We start from the raw sequence: 25,973 nt of genomic DNA, 5'->3' as shown, positions 1-25,973 counted from the left end.
TTTATAAGACAGTGTAGTTGGGTAAGCAGAGATCCAGCACAGCTCCTGAAGAACCCACTCAAATTAGCTGCCCCTTGGTCCTGTCACCATTAACCAAGATGACTTCACATTAGGAAGGGTAAAGAGAAATGTCTCAACTCTTCAGGCCTATAGTATCCTATAGGAACATTTTTTTTCCCCAAGCGTATCCTTCCCAGAAGGCTCTGGGCTGGTCTTGACTTGTGATAGTTCAGCTGGAGGCATCCTTCATGAGTGTGGGTCTCAGAATTAAAGAGTATTGGTGTTGAGGCTCAAGCTCCAATGTTAGCTATTGGTGGACCCAGGATGTGAACTCAGGTGCCTTGAATCCTATGCCAATGCTATTTCATCTGTACTTCACTTCCTTCCATACAGTTTTAACTTGCCAAAGTGAAAAAAAGCTCTGTCAGGAAAACAGTTTCCAAGATCCAAGATAGCACAGTACTCGATAATTGCATTTTAAGACTGTGCACCTGGTGTGACTCTCATGATTTCATTCATCATAGTTTCAGGCAGCTAGTGGCATTCCAGTGCCAGAAGGGGCCTTAGACATCAGTTAATTCTGTGCCTCATGTTATAGACAATGAAACTGAGGCTTAGATGTATTGATTGACCTGTCTGAGGATACCCACTGGATTAGTGGCATACCCAGGTCTAGAATGCAAGTATTCTATCCCCCCAAGAGGAAGTAGAAAGAACACCAAGTCTAGAGTTAAAGACCTGGATTTGAATCCCAGGACTTAACTGTCTGTGTAACATTATTGAAAAATCTTCTCAGTTGTAAAATGGGGATAATAGTTACATATTAGCATTGTTGCAAAGACTAAACTTTGAGCTCTTGTCTTGTGGTGTTGGGCAGTTTTAGTTATTGGAGAATGCCCCTAGTTTAACATAAATTGATATTTTAAATGTACTAAGTATGGTAAGAAGGGATAAGGCTAGATAACAAATAAATCCTGCTCTTAAAACCGAGGTGGGATATATGGCTTAATACCTTTTCAGCTAAGACTTCATTGGCATAATGCTCTCCTAACATCTGCTGGGCAGATTAGCCTTGTGTAGCAGCAATGGTATCGACTGTAGTTCATCCAACAGATAAGTCCAGACTACTCCTTTGTCCACAAAGATAGGAAATTCTTGGAGTCCACTGTTAGCCCTACAGGAAGTGACAATTCTTTGACATTTAGTGAATGAACTCATGGGACAAATAAATATATTTTCCTGTTGTTTTCTAGGTGCCACCTTTGACCCATTTGGAGCACCTTCTAAACCATCAGGTCAGGATTTGCTGGGTTCTTTTCTGAACACATCCAGCGCTTCCAGTGACCCCTTTCTCCAGCCCACAAGAAGTCCTTCGCCCACAGTACATGGTAAGGAAATATTTTATACTGTGTTCAGTGGAACATAGTTTTCTGCAAGATATCAGTAAGTGCTCATATATAAAAGCACCCTGTGGGTGCTTTTTTGATAAAAGCTTCCTCACACATCTCTGTTTTTGAAATTAACAACTCACCTTAACATATCAAAAGCTCTGGGCTGTCTTACAGGACAGAAACCTGATTAACTTTGTTTTGCTCTGCTTTCCTGTTTGACTATGGTATCCTTTTTTGCGTTAGAGCTACATGGACAGAATCATAAATGACCCTTGATTGTAGGACATATAATTATTTTATGTACCAATAAGAAAGAAAAAAACACTGCCACTATGAAATGACTGGAAGATACTTCTTGGTTAGAGAAATCTTTGAAATGTGGGAAAATATGTCTTAAATAAATAAAATATGTTAGTAGTCCACAAAATTGGTATTCCAAAGAACAAAGTTTGGGATATGATAGCCACTAGTTACGTGTGGCTGTTGATGACTCTACATGTGGCTAGTCTGATTTGAGATACACTCCAAGTATAAAATACATAGCAGATTTCAAAACTTAGTACAAAAAGGGCATGTGAAACATCTCATCAATATGTTTATATTGATAATTTATTAACATAATATATTGAACATACTGGGTTAAATAAACTATATTATTAAAAATAATTTCAATAGTGTCTTTTTACTTTTTAAAATGTGACTGCTAGGAAATATGAAATTACATATGTGGCCCAAATTATATTTCTATGTTAGAGACTTAGGTTGTATAGAAAGAGTAATAATAATCACATCCATTTATAAAAGTGTGTCACTTAGGTAACATTGATTAAAACCGGAGGTCCGCAGTGAGGGATAAATAACTTTGAGCCAGAGAGTTGTAGCTCATTCCTGATGTCGAAGTCTATTGAACATTATTGGCCACAACCTAGAAGGTGACATATTGTTGAAGGCATCCTGAGCTTGCTTGGAGAATGCAGTCCAGTCATCAGTTGACTTTGGGAAACCATGCCAATGCAAAAGGAAGATGACTTTTGCAACACTGGTGAAACTGAAACTTGACTAAAAAAGAGTCCAGGAACAACTTTTGTGGTTCATTTCCAACTAGTCTTTAATCTCAAACTATTTGAAGTGCATCGTCAGGACAATATACAAGAAATTCCCCTCTTACCTATGAGTCATGCTCACTTGAGAGAGTCTCCTGATTGGATGTTGACTACCTGTAGGAGAAAAGATGCAGGAATGTAGAGTAGAGTTGGTTTTCTCACTCATTTAAAATGTTAAGTCATGTCATTGCTCTGCTCAAAATGCCTCCCCATTTTACTCAGCATGAAAACCAAAGTCCTTGAAATGGCCTGTGTAGGCTCTGTATGCTCTAGCATCTCAGTGCCGGTGACCTCATTTCCCATTCTCTCCCACTTTACTCTCTGCATTCCAGCTGTACTGGCCTCTTTGCTGTTGCACTGGCTGTTTCCTCTGCCTCATACTCTTCCCCAGGCATCTGCGTGGCTAAGTCCTTCACTTCCTTCAAGTCTTTGCTCAAATGTCACCTTCTCAGTGGAGTCTACTCTGATTCCTCCATTTCAAATTGCAACTCATCTCCCTGCCCTACTCTACATTCCCCTTTCTGTTGTGCTTAGTAACTTCCAGTATATGCAGTAATTAACTTATGTGTTACATTTTTTTGTCATCTATCTCTCTCTATTAGAACATGAATTCCACAAAGGCAGGGAATTTTGTTTTGTTCATTAATGCATCCATAGTGCCTAAAAGAATTACCGGCACATGGTAGGTGCTATCTATCTTTCCAATATTAAATATAAAATGAATTAACTCATTTTCCCATCAAAGTTTCTTTGATGCACAGTGATAGTGTCATAAGGCTATATGTTTTCCTGATTTTAATACTTTGAAATTATTGTTTTAATAAGAGTACTACCCTTTGTGTCCTATGGACGTGGGTGTTCATACTTGGCAGCTTGGCAGTTTTGGATCCAGTTTTCTGTTTCTGATGAGCTGATTAGAACACGATGTTTATCACCCAGTTTAGGCCAGTTGGTACTCCTTTGTTTTGTGGTTACATTTCTCATTTTGGCCTGTATTGTACTAGTGAGTGGAAAGAATTTTCTCCTCTCCTTGTTGGGAAAGCAATGATCATTTCACTGTTACTGAATCAACTCACCGTTTTCACATAGGACAGAATATAGGTGACACTCAGATGTCTGCTTTGGGAGGTCAGATTGCCCACCTGCAAATCCTCGGGGTACTTCCCCCGGGTTTCTGCAAGGCGTCGCCAATCTCTTGTGAAAATAAAAAAAATACTGCCTTTGGGCTTAACAAATATTTATTGAACATCTATTCTGAAGAGAATAATCACTTGGGACATGATGTTGGAAGAACAAATAAATAATCATAATAAAAGGCAAAATAGAGACTAAAATATTAGGTAATTACCTTTTTGAAAAAATATATTCCTGTTTCTCTAACAGACCTTAAGTTTCTTGAGGATAGATAATGCATCTTTCAGTCTCTGTCCCCTGGTGTGGTGCCTTGCATGTGGTAGGTAGTCATAAGGGTTTGTGGGTTTGATTAGCAATAAGGTTGAAGTTCTGATACCTACTTCTGCGTCTTAATTGGATGTAAGACTAGGATCAGAGCTTAAAGGAAATCAGATAGAACGTATTAGCAAAACCGTCTAACTTCCACCTCAGTGGAATGGGTTACTGTGTAAAAATAGAAGGGAGAAATAGAAAAGAAAGAATTATTATTGCTGATAATGGCATATCCTTTTTAACTTAATGATGGGAAGGTACTGGATGACTTGGTTGGTACTAAGTAAACAAAACAAGGAAATAAAAGGTTTGGAATGCTAATCTTGATGCCTTCTGGTGGTGATGGGGTGTGTGTGTGCGTGTGTGTGTGTGTTTTAAATCCCATTTGCAATGTCAGTTTAGTATTTGCATTTTAATCATTAATTTGTGTGGGCAAAACCTAGAGGTGCCTCAGAAAGAAATTCTTCATCATGGCATCCTGTTTCCTATATAGATTTTATAGATGTATAAAAAACTTACTACGCACATGTATTCCTCTAGTACACCTGATTCCTTTTTTTTTTTTTTTTTTTTTTTTGAGACGGAGTTTCACTCGTTGCCCAGGCTGGAGTGCAATGGCGTCATCTTGGCTCACTGCAACTTCCGCCTCCCGGGTTCAAGCAATTCTCCTGCCTCAGCCCCCCGAGTAGATGGGATTACAGGCACACACCACCACGCCCGGCTAATTTTTTGTATTTTTAGTAGAGACGGGGTTTCACCATGGCCAGGCTGGTCTTGAACTTCTGACCTCAGGTGATCCGCCCGCCTCGGCCTCCCAGAGTGCTGGGATTACAGGCGTGAGCCACCGCGCCCGGCCACCTGATTCCTTTTAGCCAAATATTTCTTTTAAATTATATGTTTGGAACTTTGAGGGGGGGGGGTCAGAATGGTTTATTCTGAAGCTGTGATGAGTTTATTTTGAGTACCATAGACACATCCCTGACAACCAGCATAGTGATGATGTATAGCCAGTGCCCAGTACATGTTCTGCATGACTCATTATTCTCAACTCATGTCACAGCAGAGGAGAAAACAAAATGTCAGTTTTAAGTGGATTATGCTTCTATACTTAATGCTTAGCAAAGGTAAACTGAGCTTAAGGTGTTTTCCCCCTTTTCTTATTGCACACTGACTCTGTGTTAAATTTAGAGGTGGGACACACACACATAAGATAGTTCTTTCCTGACTTCGAGGGACTGACAATTGAATGGAGACAGACACATGCTCAGTGATAACTCAGTGTGTGGATATGGAGGTAAAACCAAAGTGAGACAAAGAAGGAGCAGAGACAAATAATATATAGTTTCTGTCAAGCCTCATGTGAACAACCAGAGGTGAAGGCAGAACATATTGAGTGTTGCAGAGTGTGGCAAGAACTCAGAAGGAGGAGTGGATATCTTGGGATCTTGCTGGGGCCATGCAGGCTTCAGGGATGGAATGGCATTATCCTGTGTGAACTCAGAAAAGTGGGTTCTGAGCTCTCTTGTTCTCATTCTTTTTCTTTTCCCCATTTGCAGCTTCTAGTACGCCTGCTGTGAACATTCAGCCAGATGTTTCTGGAGGTTGGGACTGGCATGCTAAACCAGGTAAAAGCAGGTTATTTTCTGTACACATTTATATAATTGCAAAAGCATGATCCTTACCCAAGATGAAGTGAGTACTCACAGAGTATTGTGGCCTACCTGTGTAATTTGTGTCACTTTTTCCTAAAGATTCATATTCTAGAAGAGCTTTTCCCAATGCACTTGATGACATGATAGTGCTACTTATCATACACCATTTAACTTTTCTAAATTTCATTTGCTGAATGTCTTATCTTGACAATAGAATCAGATGGATATAAATATATATCAAACTCTATCACTTAGAAACTCTTGGGTTTTTTTGGCAAGTCTGAGCCTCAGTTTTCTTATCTGAACAATGGGGATAATAATTTTGGTCCCACATAGTTGTGTAAGTTTAAATAAAAAAAAATATAAGAATTTCTGGCATACTGTAGATGCTGACAAATGTGAATATTCTTCCTTCTTTACAAAGTACTTACTTCAGGGTGGGATTTGTCTGTCATCAACAAGGTCTCCTCCTCATGACCACTCTGGCATTTATGGAGCTGTCTTGTGTGACTGCTCCTGACATTGAGCAAGTTAAGTGCACGCGTGCACATACAAACACATACACAATAGGCTTATCACAACAACTTTCTGAAGCAGTTGCTGTTTCCTTTTTTTATCGTAGCAACCCCTTCCCCACAACGTAACATTTACCCTGCCAATAATTTCCAAGTATACAATACAGTATTATCAGCTACATGCACTTTGTTGTGCAACAGATCCCCAGAACGAACCCACCTCCCCACTGACCTTCTCACATAACTGAAACTCTACACTCACTAAATCACTCCCTACCTCTGCCTCCACCAGCCCCTGGCCACCACCCTTCTACATGAGTTTGACTACTTTATATACCTCCCATAAGTAGAATCATACAGCATTTGACTTTTGTGGCTGGCTTATTTCACTTAGTATAATATCCTCAAGGTTCATCTGTGTTGTAACATGTGACAGGATTTCTTTCTGTTTTTAATTTAAAATTTTTTTTTGGCTGGGGCGTGGTGGCTCACGCTTATAATCCCAGCACTTTGGGAGGCTGATGTGGGAGGATCCCTTGAGGCCAGGAGTTAATGACCAGTCCGGGCAACATGGCAAAACCCCATCTCTACAAAAATACAAAAATTAGCCAGGTATGGTGGTGTGTGCCTGTAGTCCCAGCTACTTGGGAGCCTGAGATGGGAGAATTACTTAGGCCCAGGAGGTTGAGGCTGCAGTGAGCCAAGATCACACCACTGCACTCCAGCCTGGGAGACAGAGTGAGAAACCTGTCTCAAAAAAAGATTTTTCTTTAAATTGACAGATAAAATTGTATGTATTTGTCGTGTACAATATGATGTTTTGAAGTGCATATACACTGTGATATGGTTAAATGTAGCTAATTAACAAATGCATTACCTCACATGGTTATCATTTTTGTGGTGAGAACATTTAACATCCATTCTCTTTGGATTTTTCAAGAATGTAGTAGGTTATCATTAACTAGAGTCACTATGCTGTACAATGGATCTCTTGACTTATTCCTCCTTTCTAGCTGTAATAATATATCCTTTAACCAATGCCTCCTCATCCCTGCCCTATCTCCAACCACCCCAGCACCTGGTAACCACCATTCTACTCTTTATTTCTATGAGACCAACTTTTTTAGCTTCCACATGTGAATGAGAACATGCAGTATTTGTCTTTCTGTGCCTGGCTTATTTCACGTAACATAATGCTCTCTAGGTTTATCCATGTCATCTCAAATGACAGGAATTCTTCCTTTTTATGGCTCAATAGTATTCTATTGTGTATATACACCATATTTTATTTATCCATTCATCCATTAATGGACACTTAGGTTGATTCCATATCTTGGCTGTTGTGAATAGTGCTGCAGTAAGCATGGGAGTGCAGATATCTCTTTGACATACTGACTTGATTTCCTTTGGATATATACCCAGTAGCAGGATTGATAAATCATATGGCAGTTCTATTTTTAATATTTTAAGGAACCTCCAAATTGTTTCCCATAATGGCTGTACTAATTTACATTCCCACCAACTGTGTCCTTTTTTCTCTACATCCTTGCCAACATGTTTTTTGTTTTTTTTAATAGCAATTCTGACAGGAGTGAGGTGATGTGTCATTTTGGTTTTGATTTGCATTTCTATGATGATTAGTGTTGTTAGGATTTTTTTATACATCTGTTGGTTTTATACGTCTGTTGGTTTTCTTCTGGTATTGATCTGTATGTTTTCTTCTGGTAATTCCATAGTTTTGGGTCTTACATTTAAATCTTTAATGGATTTTGAGCTGATTTTTTTATATGGTGAGAGATAAGAGTCTTTTTACCCTGTTGCCTTCTTATTCTGTTGATTATTACCTTCCCTGCACAGCAGTTTTTAGCTTGACAATTGTCCCATTTGTTTTTCTTTTGTTGCCTGTGATGTTGGTTTCATATTATTTCTCTTTTTTAAAACTAATGGTAAAATGCTGAAGCTCAAAGATGTTAAGCAAGATTCCCACGGTCACTCAGGAATTGGCAAAGCCAGAATCCAGATCCAGACCTAACTTCGAATCTTATAGGAAAGAGTGAAGTCAGGTGACATGAGGACCTGGAAATAAAACAAACACTGGAAATAATAGTTCACACTTGTGGCCTGGAAACAGCATTTGTCTTTTCTGTGGTGTGTCCTTGTTCAAGGCCACCATTCACCCAGGTCAGAGAAACAGGGTCTAGCAACTTCTTAGACATTTTCAAACCCTGTCCTAATTTGCCTAGGAGACAAATAAACAGTAACTCTGGAATTCTGAATTTCAGAATTCAGCCTCAAACAACTAACTCATTTTCAATGACCTTATTTCCTTTTCAGGAGGCTTTGGAATGGGAAGCAAGTCAGCTGCCACCAGCCCAACCGGATCCTCGCATGGTACTCCCACCCATCAAAACAAACCCCAGACTCTGGATCCTTTTGCCGACCTTGGGACACTAGGTACAAACTCAGAAGATCAAGATACAAATAACATTTATTTATAGCTATAAAGCCTCAAATCTCAGTCTTTGGTGTTACAGCAAGCTGATATTGTCACCTGGAACCTCAAATAGTGTGTATTCTTAAGCTATCCTCTGAAACCTGAGATTGGCTTTTTAAAAAAGGAAAGCGAGAATCAGATGTGGGGTTAGAAATCATCTTTATTGATTCATTTCTCCAGTACCTAATTCTGGATGTGTAGCATGAATAAAGTTAGAGCTTTCAGGGGCTCATGGCAACAGAGTTTGGCTGCGCAAAAGTAATGCGTAGGGAAACAGTATGAGACAGGGCTGGTCAGATGGATTTGTGCCACATGATGCCAACCTTGCAGAACACTTACTGTGATGCGGTGATGTTACCTGTGAGATCTTCACACCGTTCCCCTTCTCTCCATTAACTGTGGTGCTCTCCGGTCAATTTGTAAAATTCTATACAGAAAATAGACTCAAGTATCGTATTTCCAGAATATTTTCACCATATGTTAATAGATGTTACAGGATAAGTGTTCTGAGAGCAGGTGAGATTGGGAAGCACTGGTTTCAGTGGATTTTGATTACCACTAAGAGGGACACAGTATCCAGAGTTCTCAAACTGATTTCACCAAGGAGCCTGTTTTCAAGGAGGGGTTCACTGGACTACTATGTTCTGAAACATTTTCGTCCTCCTTTTTCCTTCCTCCTCTAGGGCAGTGCAGATTTGTTAAATAAGGGTGGGGTAGCCCTGACACAAAGGTTTATCTTGGCTATATTGATAGTCTGTGATCTCAGAAAGCCCTCCTGAGGCATTTAGAGCCAGATGGAGGGAATGTGAGCCTGGCTACCGTTGTTGTCTGTAACTCGTGTCAGCATCTTTATCTTCCATTCTGTACTATTTAGATGTTTTTCCCTTTTAAGAACTCTCAAAATTATTTTATGCATTTTCTTCTCCACCTTTCTTTGTATCTTACTGAAAATTTCAAATTTTAAAGTAATATTATATCAGATGAAATTTTACTTCAATAAAATCTCATTTATTATTTATTTTTAATGCATTTAATGCATTTATTCATCCAACAAGTATTTAAGGCACTTTTGTGCCTTCTAGGTGCTAGGACTGTTTTAGTAAAAAAAAATAACCAAACAAAACAAAACTCCTGCCTTAATAAAACTTACATTATAGAAGGGGAATCAAATAATAAATTAACAAATATATAATGTCAAATAATGAAAACAATAAAAATAACAGTTAATAGTTATTGGGGCCTTACTATGTGCCAGGCACTACTTAAAGTGTTTTACATGTATCATTTCATTTAATCTTCCTCATAATCTTTTGAAGTAGTGACTGTTATAATCCTCGTTTTACAGATGAGGAAACAGGGACACAACAGGTTAAGTAACATGCACAAATCACAAGCTTTCAACACCAAGAAGTCTAGCTCTGGAGCTTGCACTCATAAAAGGTTTAGAGGTTGATGTAGCTGAGTGTGGGAAGGGGTATCAGTTCAGTTCATCCAGTCAATGGTTTTCTACCCTTGAGCATTAATTCCCTCATTTCACAGGTATTTTTGAGTACTTACTATGTGGTAGGCATTCAGGATGTAATAAAGAATCAAAGCTGATGACATTCCTGTTCTTTGAAACTTGCACTACAGTGGGAGGAAGAAACTTTAATCAAATGTAAAATATCCGCTACTGTAGGGGCTACACAAGATGGAGCATTTTTTAAAAAGCTCCCCAGGTAATTCTAATGCACAATCAAGGTTGAGAACTACTGCTTTGCTTTTAATGAGGATTGCAGTGGTCTCTGGATTTAGCTACCACTTTGTATTTCTGTAAGTTCTCTGCTTCAATAGCATTAACAATTAGACTTGCTGAGCATGGGGAGAAAATATTCTAGAAGGGTAGACATCAGAGAGTCCTGCAATGTTGATGAGCCCCATGAGTGCGGGGTCAGCGTCTGCTTTTTCACCACTGTGTCTGCAGCCTGGCATCTAGAGGATGCTCAATAGTGTTTCCTAAATGAATGAATAACTGACAGTGTGGTAGGCATATGGCAAGGTTTTCTTAGTTCTTTAGGCTTTTCCGTATTTACCAAATTTTAAAATAAAAAAAACACATATGTTCAGAACAGAGTAAGCTTCCTTAAATATAAAATGAAACCCCAGTGTAGAATGAATACCAAGTCTTAGGTGTATGTTCCCGTGCTATTGGCAGGAGGGCTCTGGGACATAGGAAGAAGGAATTCATGCTGCTAGTTATGGAATGAGTGGGGCAATGCCAAGCTTGAAGACAAGCCCTGTCATTACATTTTCCTATCACCAAGTGTTTATTGAGCTCTGAAGATGTACCAGGCATGTGCTTATTAGCATATGAGCTTACATTATTTTATAATATATAACGTCTCTTTGTTTGCTTAATTGTGAAATACTTTCCTATAGTTGTTGTGTCTTTACAGTATACCTGTGATATAGACATAGTTTTGATTAAACAGATGAAGAAACTCAGACTCAAAGGAGTGAGTTTTTTTACCCAGCTTTAGAAGAGCAAAGATTCTCTATATCCTGTTTTCAGCTATATTCTTAGTGCCCAGCATAGTACATGACACTTGGTAATGCTCATCAAATAGTGGTGAATTAGTGTATATATGTATGAATGAATGAAGAACGAATGCAAGAATGAATGATAGAGCTGAGACTCAAACTCAGATTGATGGTAAGTCCAGTGATCATGATGCATTTCCAGCAGGGAAGGAAAGTGGAGCCCCCGGATCAGAATAGGGAAAGTATCTATAGAAAGAAGAGATCGTAAGGGATGAGTTATAGTGAAAGGCTTAGCAATTAGGAGAGGAATTAAGGATTACTGAGTGCAGTAAATGAACATGACATTTGGAGGTAGGATGCACATAGTCTAATCCCAGCTCCATTAATTAGCTGTGTGATCATGAGTATATCAGGAAACCTCTCTGAGCCTTAATTTTCTTATCTTTAAAGTGGAGCCAGTGATACTACTTACTTCCTAAGAGTGTTGTGTAGATCTGAGCTGTAATGTACATAAACACGTTTTGTTAACTCTAAAGAGCTATATAAATATTAGTTATTTTATTATTGTTACTTTAGACTTTTTACATGAAAGGGTCTTTGGAGATCAGCACATTTCAGTTTCTCATTTTACCTCTTTAAATGCAAGCCACAGCTGGTTTTCATATTTTGGACATAGCCCAGCTTGTACGCAGTGAGTGCTTAAAAGTTTGGAGATTATGGAATCAAGATTCTACTTAAATTCCTGGCACAAAATAACATCATTTTCAAAGCTTGAATAAGATCCTTTGTCCTGTTTAAAGTTATCAGAATGTTGACTGTTTTTGCTCTCCTTCAGTGAAATGCAAGTAGTATGAAGTTAAAACCTACTTGTGAAATTTCAAAACATCTTTATTTACTCTTGGGCACTAACCATGCTTTATAACAAAAAATGATTAATCCTAATAATTGAAGTTTAAGTAGCACCTTAATGAGTGGACTGTTTTATTCCCCATTCTTGTCATTTGGTAGTTTTTTAAAAATTTTATTCTAGTGAAGAAACAGAATCTGCTCAGAAGATGGAAGGGTGGGGAAGGATGGCACAGTGGGAAGAGCCAGGGTTCTTTTGACCTGGAGGCAAAGATCCAGAATCAAGTCTTGGCTCAGCTACTTGCTGTGTGCCTCTGAGAAAAATCACTTAACTGCTCTGACCTGCAGTTTGTTCATCTGAAGGAAAAATGAGGCTATTAAAACATACCTAGAAATGTTATTGTGGGGATTAAGGAAATAATATGTATGCCTGCAATTGCTTTATCTATATTAGGAAGATTACTTATGCTGTCAGTCAAGGGAATGGCTATTAAAGCCACTGCAAACAGTGTCTTAAGACACAAGAGTTAGAGGCCACTCAAAATAGTTTTACCTTCTTTATCTCTTTTTTTCTCTAGGTAGTTCTTCATTTGCCAGCAAACCCACCACACCAACTGGATTGGGTGGAGGATTCCCGCCTCTCAGCTCGCCACAGAAGGCGTCTCCCCAACCTATGGGTGGCGGGTGGCAGCAGGGAGGTGCCTACAACTGGCAGCAGCCACAGCCTAAGCCTCAGCCCAGCATGCCCCACTCCTCTCCCCAGAACCGACCCAACTACAACGTGAGCTTCTCAGCCATGCCTGGGGGCCAGAACGAACGTGGGAAAGGATCAAGTAATTTGGGTAAGGATAATGGTATGGGACCTAGCTATAGGGCAGCCTGTCTATGTTGTCACACTGCCTGAATGTGTCTCTCTGAAGGTGACAGTATTTTCTGGGTAGTTTCAATTCAGTAGTTTCTGAGGGAATCTTATAGTTGTAGAGATACAACATGATCCCTACCCCCAACGCTGTACCTGGAGGCTCCTAGGTTGACTATGCTCCTAACTTTTATACCATTTTGTGACCGTGGGCTCACTTGTCTGTTTATCTCCAGACTGGAACCAGATGGAGGGCAGGGACTGTGTCTTAGTTGCCATGGTATCATTAGCACCTAGCATAGTGCTTGGCATAGGGTAGGCACTAAATGAATGTTGAAGGGATATGAGTGGAGAGGTAGATGGATCTTAAAGCTGTTATTCCTTTGGAAGAGGAAGTGGAAGAAAAAGTTGGGGAATCTTTCAAGCACATTGGTCATATTTGCCCTTTGGTCCCAGTTGGAGGACTGTATGTGTCTTGGAAAACTTGGTCTTTCTTATGCTCTGTTTGGTGGATTCCTGAGATCAGCGGGGTACCTATGATGGTGCCAACACCTGAGGCTGGAGGATACTCTGGATAGGATCTTGACAATGAGTGAAAAGTAATATTTTTGCATAGGAAGGATGGTTAGATTTGAGTGTATTAAAAGCCTATTTTGGTACATTTTATATTTCAGCTGATTTTGTCAGACCCTGCAATGAAGTACATAGGAACATGGTGAGGGAAGAGGCCTTTCTCTCTATGGAACATGGAAAGGCAATTCTTCTGCTCTTCCTAGTAGCTGTAGCTAACATTTATTGAGTCCTTACTGTATGCCAGGTGCTATCCTAAGCATTTTTCATGTACAGGCATCCCCCTTTATTTGTGGTTTTATTTGCAGTTTCAGTTACCTGAGGTCAACTGCAGTCTGAAAATATTAAATGGAAAATTCCAGGAATAAGCAATTCATACATTTCAAATTGTGCACTATTATGAGCAGCGTGATGAAACCTCGCACTGTCTTACTCCATCCTGCCTAGGATGTGAAGCGTCCCTCTGTCTAGCACATCTATGTTGTATTCTCTACCCACCCATTACTTACTTAGCAGCCATCTGTGTTATCAGATCAAAAAAAAGAGTACTGTATATATAGGGTCTGGTACTATCTGCAGTTTTAGGTGTCCACTGGGGATCTTGGAACATACCCCCTGTGAATAAGTGGGGGGACTCCTGTATTATTTCTTATAATCTTCAAAACCAACCGCATATCATAGGAACCTGTGACACAGATCGATGAAGTAATTTCCTAAGTTTATACAGCTTATAAGCGACAGAGCCAGGATTCGAACCCTGGCAATCTGGCTCCAGAACCCCTGCCCTTTATTGCTACACCCTACTGGCTAGAACACAGGTGCTCACAACACCAGCATGTTAGGAATTCAGTTGTCAGGGATATGTAACATCATGTTTGTTCTTGACTAGCAGGGATATTTCCTGGACAATTCCATAGAGTCGTGCCAATTCCCCTCCATTTTTGAGTAGATAGATGTGGGGTGAGTGACTTCAATCAGCAAATACTTATGGAGCATCTTCAGTGTAGAAAACATTGAGGATGCAGCAGGGAACAAGAAACAAAATCCCTAGTTTCAGAGCACTTACATTTCAGTGTGTGCAAAAACAGGTATGTGTATGTCTTACAGTATAGAGATAGCAAATGGTTTTCAACTCAAAAACTGATTTTGGTTGATTTGAATCGACTGTATGGACTGTTATGTTTTGGTTCTATTTTGTTTTAACAAGCATTTAGATAGCCAGGCACTGTTCTAAGCATTTTAAATGTTAACTAATTCATTTTCAAAACAAGTCCATAAGGTGAGTAATATTCCTAACACCATCCCCATTTTATGGATGAGGAAGTTGAGGAATAGAGATAATAAGTAACTTGCCTAGGTTACATCACTAATAAGTGGCAGAGCTGGAATTCAAACCCAGGGAGTTGGGGTCCAAAGTCTTTGTTCCTAGCCACCATGCTCGGCTGCCTCTCCAAACAAATTGAGAAAGATTAAGAGGCTACAACCAGACTTGGAGAGAAAGAGCAAAGTGATTGACTAAAATATCAACAGAATATGGGCAGAGAAGTGGTAGCATGCATGAATTTCAAGTACCAAAACCGAGATCCCAGTGCCAACACTAATATGAGTTAGTTATAATCTGGAGGGATAATGAGCATCCTCATCTAAAGAGAAGGTACAGTGGAAATGGAGTTGGATTTGGCTTCATGATCCAGCCTCCAGTTTTAACCTTGCCACATATATGATTCTGGACAGATTCATTTTCATCATCTGTAGAATGGATGCAAGAGTCTCTTACCCTACTCACAGGGTAAGCAAGCATGAGGGTTAAGGACTGAATGCATATTAAAAACACCTTGAAGACTCCAGATGCTGTGAGATAATGATACAGTATTATGTTTAAGAATGAAAACTATAATGATTTTCAAAAATTATATTGCAGAAGGGAAACAAAAAGCAGCTGATTTTGAAGACCTACTCTCTGGTCAAGGTTTCAATGCTCACAAAGACAAAAAGGGGCCTCGGACAATAGCTGAGATGAGAAAGGAGGAAATGGCTAAGGAAATGGATCCTGAGAAATTAAAGGTGAGTGAGGCCCCTGACACAGCTTGATTATCCTATATGACAAAGTCATGTGATAAAGTCATGTGTATGGAGCTATCGCCATGAGAGTAACCTATTGTCTTAGCCCATTCAGGCTGCTATAACAAAATACCATAAACTAGGTGGCTCATAAACAACAGGATTTTTTTTTTCTCATAGTTATGAAGGCTGGGAAGTCCAAGATCAAGGTGCCAGCCATTTTGGTGTCTGGTGAGGGCCATCTTCCTGGTTCATGGATGGTGGTCTTTTCCCTGTGTCCTCATAGGCAGAAGAAAGAGGTCTTGCTCAGGCCTCTTTCATAAGGGCACTAATCCCATTTATAAGAGGTCTGTCTCATGAACGAATCACCTCCCAATAGGAAGCCCTAACCTCCTAATACCATCACCTCAGGAGTTAGAATTTCAACATAGCAATTTTGGGGGGACACATACATTCAGACCATATCACCTATAAAAGGCATGATAGTAGATTTCTGGTGGCCACTCTATTTCATTTGGTCTTTGCAGCTGTGATTTGAGTACAACTGTGCCCTTTAATAGCAAAGTAGCTCTGAGGAGGTTGCACACACTGTTTACTTTCTTTAATAAAATAAATGTTATTCCATGATATGGCAATATAGATTTCTTTTGTTTGCCTGTTCAAATGAGCAGTGGCACTTTCTAAGAGGTGATTTTGTTATTCAGATGGCATTCACATTCTAAAGATGAGTCATTAGAATTTGCTGGTAAGAAGAATGCATTATTTATGTTTTCTCTTTCTGCCTTGAGAGCTTTTTTATTAAACCAGATTGACTGAAGCCCCCAGGATCTTTTCTCTACCGATAGAGAAATATTTATGTACCTGAGACTTACCAATTCCTGCAACATTAGACCTGGAGCTTTGGAAGGTAGAGGAGAGAAAGGCTGAGGGAAGTGTGGCTCCTGTCTTCCCCATTGTCTCCCTCTACTTTTAGCCAAAGCAGTTCCACTTTTCTCTCTTTCTGATTCTGGAGGTTTAGGTAAAATTAGATTTGAGGTTTTTCCTCAAATCAAATCAACATACTTTTTTCCTCAAATCAACATACTGTTTTAGTATGTTTCAGCATTTTTTTCTTTTTTAAGTTTGCAATTCAGCGAATCTAACCCCTTTGTTTCACAGCTGAAAAAAAACCACATAACTTCATAGATGAAGATGTTGTATGGACAGGCGGATGCAGATTAGCTGGGAAACAGAGGGTGGTTCTGTTGATGAGTGGTATGAGGTCTGGAAGAGTTTGTAAAGATCAAGAGAATTGGAATGCTCTTCACAGATGGAGAGGTTGAGTTCCTATGTGACAAAATACTAAATATGCTGATACTGCAACAAACTGAAAGAGGAGGATGTAATCTGTCTCTGTATTAAAGCATCTGCAAAACCAGTACTTGAACGGCAAGTCAATCTTAACACATTCTGAAAACATATACCACCGTTCTGTATAATTTCCTGACAGATTTGTTGCAGGTGTATATAATATACATCTAATATAACTTAGATTCTTTGATACATTTTTTAGTACAATGTAGGGTCTTTCATTTGCATGTTTTTCACTCCACCCAATGTCACAGAAGCTTAATATTTCTTCCAAAAACTTTGTGCTTCATCTCAATAACCTTTGTTCATTAGGCAAATTCGGACAGTTTCCTATAAAAGAAGCTGTTTGTTTCATTTAAACCATGTTTGATTATTTAATTGGTAAAGGGTATGTAATTGTTTGGGAGGGTGGCTGTCATTAATGTGACTAAACCATTCGTCCAGCAACACTCACTTAGCTGAACTCCTGTTAGGTACTCAATGCTGATACAGTTTTATGATCCCTCTGACTTAATCACCTCATTTGTTCAAACTGTGAATGTTCATAGTTCAAATAAATGGCTAAATGGGTCAATTCACGTAACAAGCCTTTTTGAGCTCTGTTCTGCACCAGGTTTCTTATTTGGTTCCGAGATACAGTGATATATAAGAAATAATATTTTTCCTCAAACAGCTCTGCCTAATGGCAGGCAAAGAGAAACACACAATTACAATAAAGTGTGGTACATATTATGGTAGAAATATGTTTAAGGTAGAGTGGCCCAGAGAAGTTTGGCCCTTTTTTAAGGTTTACTTATTTAGTGCAATATCTACCCTCATGGAGTTTATATTGAGTATAACTCTGGGGGTGGGGATGGGAGAGAAAGGAATTCAAACTCGCAAAGTCTAACAGTGTGAAATTCCTCAGCACCCTTTTGAAAGATGATAGAGTTAACCAGGGAGACAAGGTAGGAGATTGAGGAGGAGAAGCATTCCAGGTGGAGGAAACAGCCTGGATTATACAGGTTGCCCTAAGTGTTTTGATGTTGCTGGAGCAGAAGGGGTTTCTAGAGTCCTGGTGGAAACCTTCTGAACTAGTAAGTAAGCATTTGAATTTCTTAATCCCCTTTGTGTTTACAGATTCTGGAATGGATTGAAGGCAAAGAAAGAAATATCAGAGCCCTTCTCTCCACGATGCATACCGTACTGTGGGCTGGGGAGACCAAGTGGAAACCAGTTGGCATGGCAGACCTGGTAACACCAGAGCAGGTGAAGAAGGTGTACAGGAAGGCTGTCCTGGTGGTGCACCCAGATAAAGTGGGTATAACCTGCCCTGTTGTGTAACTTGTCAGGTCCTTGCTTCATTATCTTATGAGTATGTGTTTTACTTTAAATGTGCTGGTTGATATGGCCTATTTTTAATAAAGTTAAGTCAATGAGCTAAAATCAGATATTTAAACAAATAGTTATACTTTATGAAATGAGAAAGAAGATATCAAACTATATATTACAGGGGCTTATTTAGAGAGAGTAAGATTTACCCAGTGATTAATTTTTAGGGCTCAGAAATAAATTGTGTCTGAGTACGGTGGCTCATGCCTGTAATTCCAGCACTTTGGGGGGCCAGGGTAGGCGAATCGCTCGAGCCCTCAAGTTTGAGACCAGCCTGGGCAACATGACAAAACCCCGCCCCTACAAAAAAAATAAAAAAATTAGCTGGTGTGGTGGCATAAGCCTGTAGTCTTAGCCACTCGGGAGGTTGAGGTAGGAGGATCACTTGAGCCTGGGTGATCAAGGCTGCAGTGAGCTGAGATCACTCCACTGTACTCCAGCCTGGGCAACAGAGTGCGACCCTGTCTCCAAAAAAAGAAAAGAAAAGAAAAAGTAAATTGTGTCCTGGCTTACAATAGTAAGGACAGGCTAAGAGCTGGACAGAAGAAAACTCCTTTCCTGTAGAGATAACAGCAGTATAGTTAGCTAGGATGGTAATGAAAAAGCTTCAGAATGTAGTTGGTAAAATTTGTGAGAATCAATAAAATATTCAGAATGGAATTAAATTTGCCACTCTCTTGATTGTCACTACATTGATTATGTCAGTTTATGTTTTCATTGAAGTATATATACATCTAAGGGCTCTACCTTGTCAGAAACTTCAACTAACTCATGGCCAAATGAAATCATCATACAATACATAGAAACATTCAGCAAGAAGTGAGTCATCTTGCTGTCACATAGACTATACCAGTCATATGACATGAAGCTATGATCGAAGTGCCACTTGGGAACACAGGCTTGATTTGATGCATATGATTTTCATCTCTCCACATTTTTTTGTACTAGTCTGAAAAGAAGAATTAATGAGAAGCAATGGTAGTGCTTGAATGTTGATGAATCAAAAGAGAAGGAGAAACAAGAGCCCAGAAAAATCCACAAACTGTATGCCCCATTATGACTCTCAAAGAACTTTTTAGAAATGGGAAAATGGGAGTTAAAAACAGTCAATGGAGATGGGCTGTCATGAACCTTTGTCATTTGGCAGATACGTCTGGAGAACAGAGATATGTCTTGTGCTGCCTGATAAGCTCTCTGTTGTCTACTTCTTGATGGATTACTACTACCCTTGTGCATTTCTAGGGGGAGGTCATTATGGGGAGGTTATAGTAATTTGGGTCAGATATAGTAGATTAGGCTGAAAAGGAGAAATGGCCAAATAGAAAAACATTTCCATTACTTAGAGCCCATATATTGGCAGTGAAAAATTTAATATTAATGAAATTTTGGTCTGTGGTATCTAATGTGTGTTTTTGTTTTCTCTACAGGCTACTGGGCAACCCTATGAACAATATGCAAAGATGATTTTCATGGAGCTCAATGATGCCTGGTCTGAATTTGAAAATCAAGGCCAAAAGCCCTTATATTAATTTATGAGCTTTTCCATCTCTGCTGCAGACCTGTGCTAATGCTTAGTGTGTGTCACAATTCTGAGGTTTTCGCAGATGAACCAAAAACTCCAGTAACATGTTTTCAGTACTAAACCGTTAAGTTACTCATGAATTAATTTCTCATTGATAAGGAATGTGGATGTTTGGTTTCTCAAAGTTCCCACCGTAAAAGATCTGAAGCATGAGAGGAACTTCTAGTCAGATGACCTTGCAGAACCACCGCATTCCACCCTGCTCTTTGGGGAGCCTACTCAGCATTCTACCTGGGGAAATGGAAAACAGAGGCCACCACCCATGAAGGCATAACACCCATCACATTGTCAGAGAATAGGATTAATGAGCAAAAGTTATGATAATAGAGTTATATGATGGTTTAATGGTTTCTAGATTTTTCTTGGAAAGATATAATTTGAGCAGTGGCTTTATGCAGACTCCAAGAACAAAACCACCAGGTATTTTTTTTAAGTAAAAATTTACTAAGGCCTTTAGCATAATACTGTAAATGTCTTTTGGTCAAGAAGACTAACAAATATAAAGGAACTTGAAATGTGGGGAGTGATAATAGTCCAGTGATTAAACTACAGTCCAGTGATTACCACCAACTTTCTGAATAAGCTAAAAATGAATGAAAATGGTGGCTAAAGAAAATAGGGACTCTGAAGATGTCGAAATCTTTATTCCTGGTTAGGAAGGTGGGCTGCTACCCTTCTTTCCCTTTAGAAAACTGTGATTAATTAAATAAAAAGTCTTACTACTATAACAACTCTAAACCTGGTTTAAATGAAACATCTAATTTTGCTGTAAGGCTTAATGCTCTTCTTTTGTTTAGCCAAGAAAACATTCTTAGCTGGAAACGGGTGGTAAAGTAGTTTGGCCTGTTCACAACTTATCAGGACCAATATCTAGTATGGACTCAGTGTTCTCTAGGTTTGTGAGCAGTTGTGGTAAGAGAATGGAAGGCAACACTGAATAGGAGTTAAGGGAATGGCACGATCACAGTGAGAGACCTGCACTCACCTGCAGACCCAGTCAGATGGCTTGTCAGTATCTGCTCTGAGGAACCAGGTCCCACCTCCCCACAAGGCAAATCTAGACCCATTAGATTATTACAGTGGGCTTTATTGTTTTAAAAGTGGTTGGGGATCCACAGGAACGACATTCATACAGGGACATTTGTGAAAGCAAAGCAAGAATGAATGCTTTCCCAATCTCAGACTGGCTGGATTCAGATCAGTGTGTTGGCTGGTTCTCATTTTAAGGGGTAAGCAGTTTGCTATTCTGTGACTTTAGTAGATCTCTTTTGTGTGCACATATACAATGTGCATTATACATATATATTAAATATATGCACAAAGCAGATGGGCAAAAAGATTTTCATGCTAATCTTCAAAGGTTCATGCTCAATATTGTGAAAAGCTTTTAAAAGTTGTTTTGAAAAGACAATCATTTTTTGTTTTTGTTTTAACTTTCTTGTGGCAAGCTATACCGGAAAAGCGGCATGTCAAAAATACTTTAGGTTCTACATAGATCTCTTTCTCTCTTTTGTTTTGTTTGTTTGTTTGTTAAAGTTCATTATTTATTTTACCTTTTACTGACAATGTGAAACTCGAAGAAAATGTTCTCTTTTTAAATATACAGTCATAAACTGTTCAAGGTAACCATAACAAACTAGGTGTTATTTATTAACGTATTATAAAATAATGTTTGATCCAGTATGTGCTTGTCTTATTTAAAATTGGAATGTGAGACATGTTGCTGTGACCTGTTTTTCTTTCTCATTCACATTTGTAGATATTGTGTGAACTACAGTATATAATGATAACAATTAAAAGGATATTCTGTGGATGTCACGTATTTTGAAATGATAGAACTACATTAGCTTTGTATCATGTTTGGATAATTCATCAATGTTCACAGTTTAAAACATCATTAAACATTATGTAATTAGCAATGAGAAAGAATCTTACTTAAATTTGGGGATTTTCCCCCACATCTCTTTTCTGGATACATTATAATTCTGGACCCCTATTTATCTCAAAACTCTTAATATATGCAGACCAACAGGTTTTTGCATTCCTTTTAAATAACTGGTTGTGACAAAGCTTGTTGTTGATCAGATTCACTGTTTCATCATATTTATTGTAATATATTTTTTGTTTTGTAAATATGTTACAACAAAATGTGATTGGTCTAAAATATTTGTAATGTATATTAAAAGGTTCAAAAATATTTGTATAAATCTAAGTTATTTGGGTACTTGTAGGAATACAATGAGGAGCTTGAATGCCACCTTCTGACATGATTTACTTTTAAGGAAAGTTATGAGGAGAGAATACAAAAAGCATGCACCAAAATGTAATCTGACAGGATTTCTGGATTTATACGTAATCACTCCTGCCCCAGCACACACACACACACACACACACACACACGCATGCACGCACACATGATTTTGATTATGCTACATGATATATGTTTCAAAAAGAATTAGCATAGAAATCCTGGTCTCCTAGCCAAAAAAATCAAAGGATTTTCAAAAAAATGAATCTGTATGTTGAGGCAAAAGGATTGAACCTGGAAGTCTGGGACTTTATCATAGAAACAAAGTCTCAGATATTTTAGTTCTTTGGAAACAAATGCTGTAATTCAAAAGCATTTGACCTGTCACTGTACTATCTACATGTGGAAGAATGTTCAAGTTGAATCCTAATGCCGTGAATGAAACACAATCTGTGTAGGGAATGAGCAAAAAAGTTGAATTCCAATTGCTTTTTGGCCTTTTGGCTAAAATAAATGTAGCATCTAATTTTATCAGTTTAACATCTGATATGTCTTCTATCCATGTACAATATTTTAAATGGATTTTCTGGAGCAGGGAGATGGAATAGGAGTTTCCCCCACCCATTCCACACATCAGCCTGGTAATGCAGTAACTGCAGGAATAGTTCACCTCTGCCTCCCTAAAACAACAACAACAGCAAAAGAAAAAATTTGAATTCCAGAAATAGTTATTGCAGCAACAAGTCAGTCTCCCTGCTGGAAACACCTATCAGGGAAGCTGGCTCAAGTAGCAGATTTTGATTATTCTAAAGATAAATCATGGTTTTTGGGAATAGTGATACATGTTGGTTTGAGATTAAAAGACTGGGTTTAAATCCTAGTTTTTCCATTTATAGACTTTTTTTTTTTTTTTTTAAGAGAGTCTTGTTCTGTCACCTAGGCTGAAATGCAGTGGGTCTGTCACAGCTCTCTGCAACCCCTAACTCCTGAGCTCAAGTGATCCTCTTGCCTCAGCCCTCTTGAGTAGCTAGGACTGTAGGTGAGAGCCACCATGCCTGTTTTTTTTTTTTTTTAGACGGCGTCTTGCTGTGTTGCCCAGGATGGTCTTGAACTCCTGGCCTCAAGTGATCCTCCAGCCTCAGCCTCCCAAAGTGCTGGGATTACAGGCATGAGCCACTGTGCCAAGCCTTACAGACTCTTATATTGGACAAGTTTCTTGAACTGAGTCTTAATTTTATCACCTGTAAAATAGAATTCTAACAACCCTGCAATGGAGGAATTAAGAACTGTGTATATAAACTCTTAACAAGCGGGTACTCACTAAATAGTAATTATTGGTATTGTTACTGATAGTAAATAAGACAAAGTATATCACTGTAGGTGGGTATTGGAGCTGGAATTACATGGAAACCTCATATTCCAGGGAGTGACACAAGTAGGAAAAGGCAACCCAAAGTTACTTTTACCTTGGTCCTTATTCCTTATCTCCTTGGGTTTACAGAGATCTGTCTACATAAAATGGCAAAGAGGTTTGCATTGTAGTTTCTGTAAAGGGAATAGCTATGTAAAAAGAAGTAGCGATTGAGCATTAGGAAGGAAAACCAACATTTACGGATTTCAATTAGTGTTGCATCATTCTTGCATTTAACTTATGCACTGACTTGCAAGCCTACCCCAGTGTAGATATAACATCCTGGCATTTATCTTGTGTGCACTGCCCTAGATGTTACTCTCTCTCTCTCTCTCTCTATATATATATATATATATGTTTTATATATTTTTTTCTCACTTAATTCCCCCAAAGATTCTGAGAGACAGGTTTTTGTAAATCTTACCTCAGGAAGCTAAAGCATGGAGAAATTTACCCAGAGCTGGAGCTTGAGGCTATATATATATATTTTTCTGAGGCTAGGGAGAGATGATACTGTGTATGGTAAACTTATTAATATTTGTTAATTCAGCCAACATTTTGTGTATACTGTATGCAAGATGCTAATAGATATGCTGGAGAAAATTAAGACAGTGAATGGATTTGATGCCCTGTGAAGCATAAGAGGTTACTGTTATTTCTAATTACTACAAGAATTCTTGCTTCTTGGTGCATAAGATCTACTGTGGGGAACAGTACAAGTGCTGACCATCTGACTTTAGAGTTGAACAGTTTGGGACTTGATCTCAGCTTCCCTATTCACTGGTTACTGGGAGCTTGTTTTCCTATCTGTAAGAGACAATAAAAACTAGCTCATCATGCGAGACTATTGAATGCAAGGAGAGAATATTAAAATTCATCCCAGTAAGTCCACTGTAGTCCTAGGCAGCATGACAGAGGTCACAGATCTTACAAGTAACATATCAATGGCAAGTTGGGGATAAGGATTTGGTTTTTAGGGTTTTACTTTCTGTTTTTGATGACTCTTTTATTTTTGAGAAAATGTGGAAGGAGTAAGTAGAAGAACAGTTTTTTTCAGTGCAACATCAGGCAAAAGAAAAGCAGATTTTTTTCAGATGGTTAAAGCCTATGGCAAAATAGCTAACTTTCTCTTTAAGGTGATTGGTAACCTGGAAAGGACAGCTGGCGTGGGCAGAAAACTTGTTCAAGACAAACACTGTCCCAGCATTTTTTAAATTCCAGACATTACCCTGGGGCAAACACCTCAACTTTTTCTTTCATACCACCTTCCAATATCTTACTCCTGAGCCTAGGGTGCTCAAACCAAACTCTGCTTCTGATGTGTTGTCAGTTTTCTCTAAAATCACTTATCTTCTGTGGAACTGGAGTCAGGCTGATGTGGAAGGCTCCCGCAAACCCTATTTAGGCTCTCTGGAGACAGAGTGGGTGGTTGGAAATGGAAGGGGGAATGAGGGAAATTTAACCCCATAGAATATCTTCCCCATGAGAGTAGCTTAGCACTACACGAAGAGAGCTAAAAACCACAGACTTCCAGGGCTTGTCTGATACGCAGGTTCCCTTGAGTGCTCTAATAGGTATTAGAAATAATATGATAGGGAAACAAGCTCTTGTAGGGGAGGAAGAATCTTTTCCTCTACCTATCTTAGGTTCTCCGGCTGGGGCCTTGTGCATTAGACTGGCCAAAGACAGATGAACAAAAGTAAAGCAAGTTTATCAACACGTGCGTTGTTCATATAGGTAACATGGGAATACTTAGAGATAAGCAACTCAAAGATTTGGTTAGAACTTGGGTTTATATAGCATATTAGCCAAGGAACAATAAATTTTTAAAGAAATGACAAGATAAAGGATCTTGAGTCTCTAGGGGCAGCAAATTGTCGGAAGACAAATATATGGGAGACTAGTTGCAGATAAAGGCCAAATACTAAGGTTTATCATGTAGATTTTTCTTGTATTGTCTCCAGGCTGACAGGGGTCTAAAATTGTCTCTGGTGATTAATCTTTGTCCTTCCTGGTAGAGCAGGCAGGAGGTACACCTTGGTAAACTTATATCCTGCTTTTTGGCAAATAGAGGGAGGGCAGAGTGCTTTTCTAGTACCTTGTACCTATCTGCTTCTTCCTAATTGCCTTCAGCTCAAAATAATCCTTAAACCAAAGTGGCATACACTGCCAATGCTCTTGAGTAGATTGAAGGCTCCAAAGTAAAAAGTGCTGTACTGTAGTATTGGATCTCCAAGCATCCGCAGTGAGTCAGGTATTACAATGCTGTTTTCAGTGAGTGTGCCATCCATCTATGAGGAGAAATGAGAGGAGCTAGAAAAATAAACTGACAGCTAGAAAAATACTCCACTGAATCAACAAATAGACATTTCTTGAAACAGTAACATGCTCAATGTGCAATTTTGAAAAAGTAAACTGAGCAAGGATCACGACACATGATGGTGGCGAGAATTTATACTTCTCAGGTAGCCAGGGGAAGCTAGGTTTCCACAGATTCCTTTGTCTTTCAGTCCTTTTGAAAACTGAGAAAAAGCAAGAGACGAGGGACCGCACC

General features: G+C 38.9%; 1 protein-coding gene and 1 non-coding gene across 7 annotated transcripts in view; both read left to right on the top strand.

Moving 5' to 3' along the window:
- The window catches only part of DNAJC6 (DnaJ heat shock protein family (Hsp40) member C6), a 167,496-nt gene extending 145,539 nt beyond the window's left edge, over window positions 1-21,957 (top strand). For all 6 annotated transcript variants that reach the window (XM_063800992.1, XM_063801004.1, XM_009459874.3 and 3 more), the window contains 7 exons: window positions 1,254-1,388; window positions 5,497-5,565; window positions 8,442-8,561; window positions 12,546-12,809; window positions 15,318-15,460; window positions 17,927-18,103; window positions 19,606-21,957. In XM_063800992.1, the coding sequence (XP_063657062.1) occupies window positions 1,254-1,388; window positions 5,497-5,565; window positions 8,442-8,561; window positions 12,546-12,809; window positions 15,318-15,460; window positions 17,927-18,103; window positions 19,606-19,707 (1,010 nt within the window). In that variant the 3' untranslated portion in view covers window positions 19,708-21,957. The remainder of the gene's footprint in view (window positions 1-1,253; window positions 1,389-5,496; window positions 5,566-8,441; window positions 8,562-12,545; window positions 12,810-15,317; window positions 15,461-17,926; window positions 18,104-19,605) is intronic.
- A 535-nt stretch (window positions 21,958-22,492) lies between these two features.
- Window positions 22,493-22,683, top strand: LOC112206907 (U2 spliceosomal RNA). Its single transcript, XR_002941403.2, has one exon. It is a non-coding gene; the product is annotated as a U2 spliceosomal RNA (small nuclear RNA).
- Window positions 22,684-25,973: the final 3,290 nt, after the last annotated feature.

Source organism: Pan troglodytes, chromosome 1 (assembly GCF_028858775.2).
Source record: "Pan troglodytes isolate AG18354 chromosome 1, NHGRI_mPanTro3-v2.0_pri, whole genome shotgun sequence".
Lineage (NCBI taxonomy): Eukaryota > Metazoa > Chordata > Mammalia > Primates > Hominidae > Pan > Pan troglodytes.
This window is presented reverse-complemented; position numbering and strand designations above follow the sequence as displayed.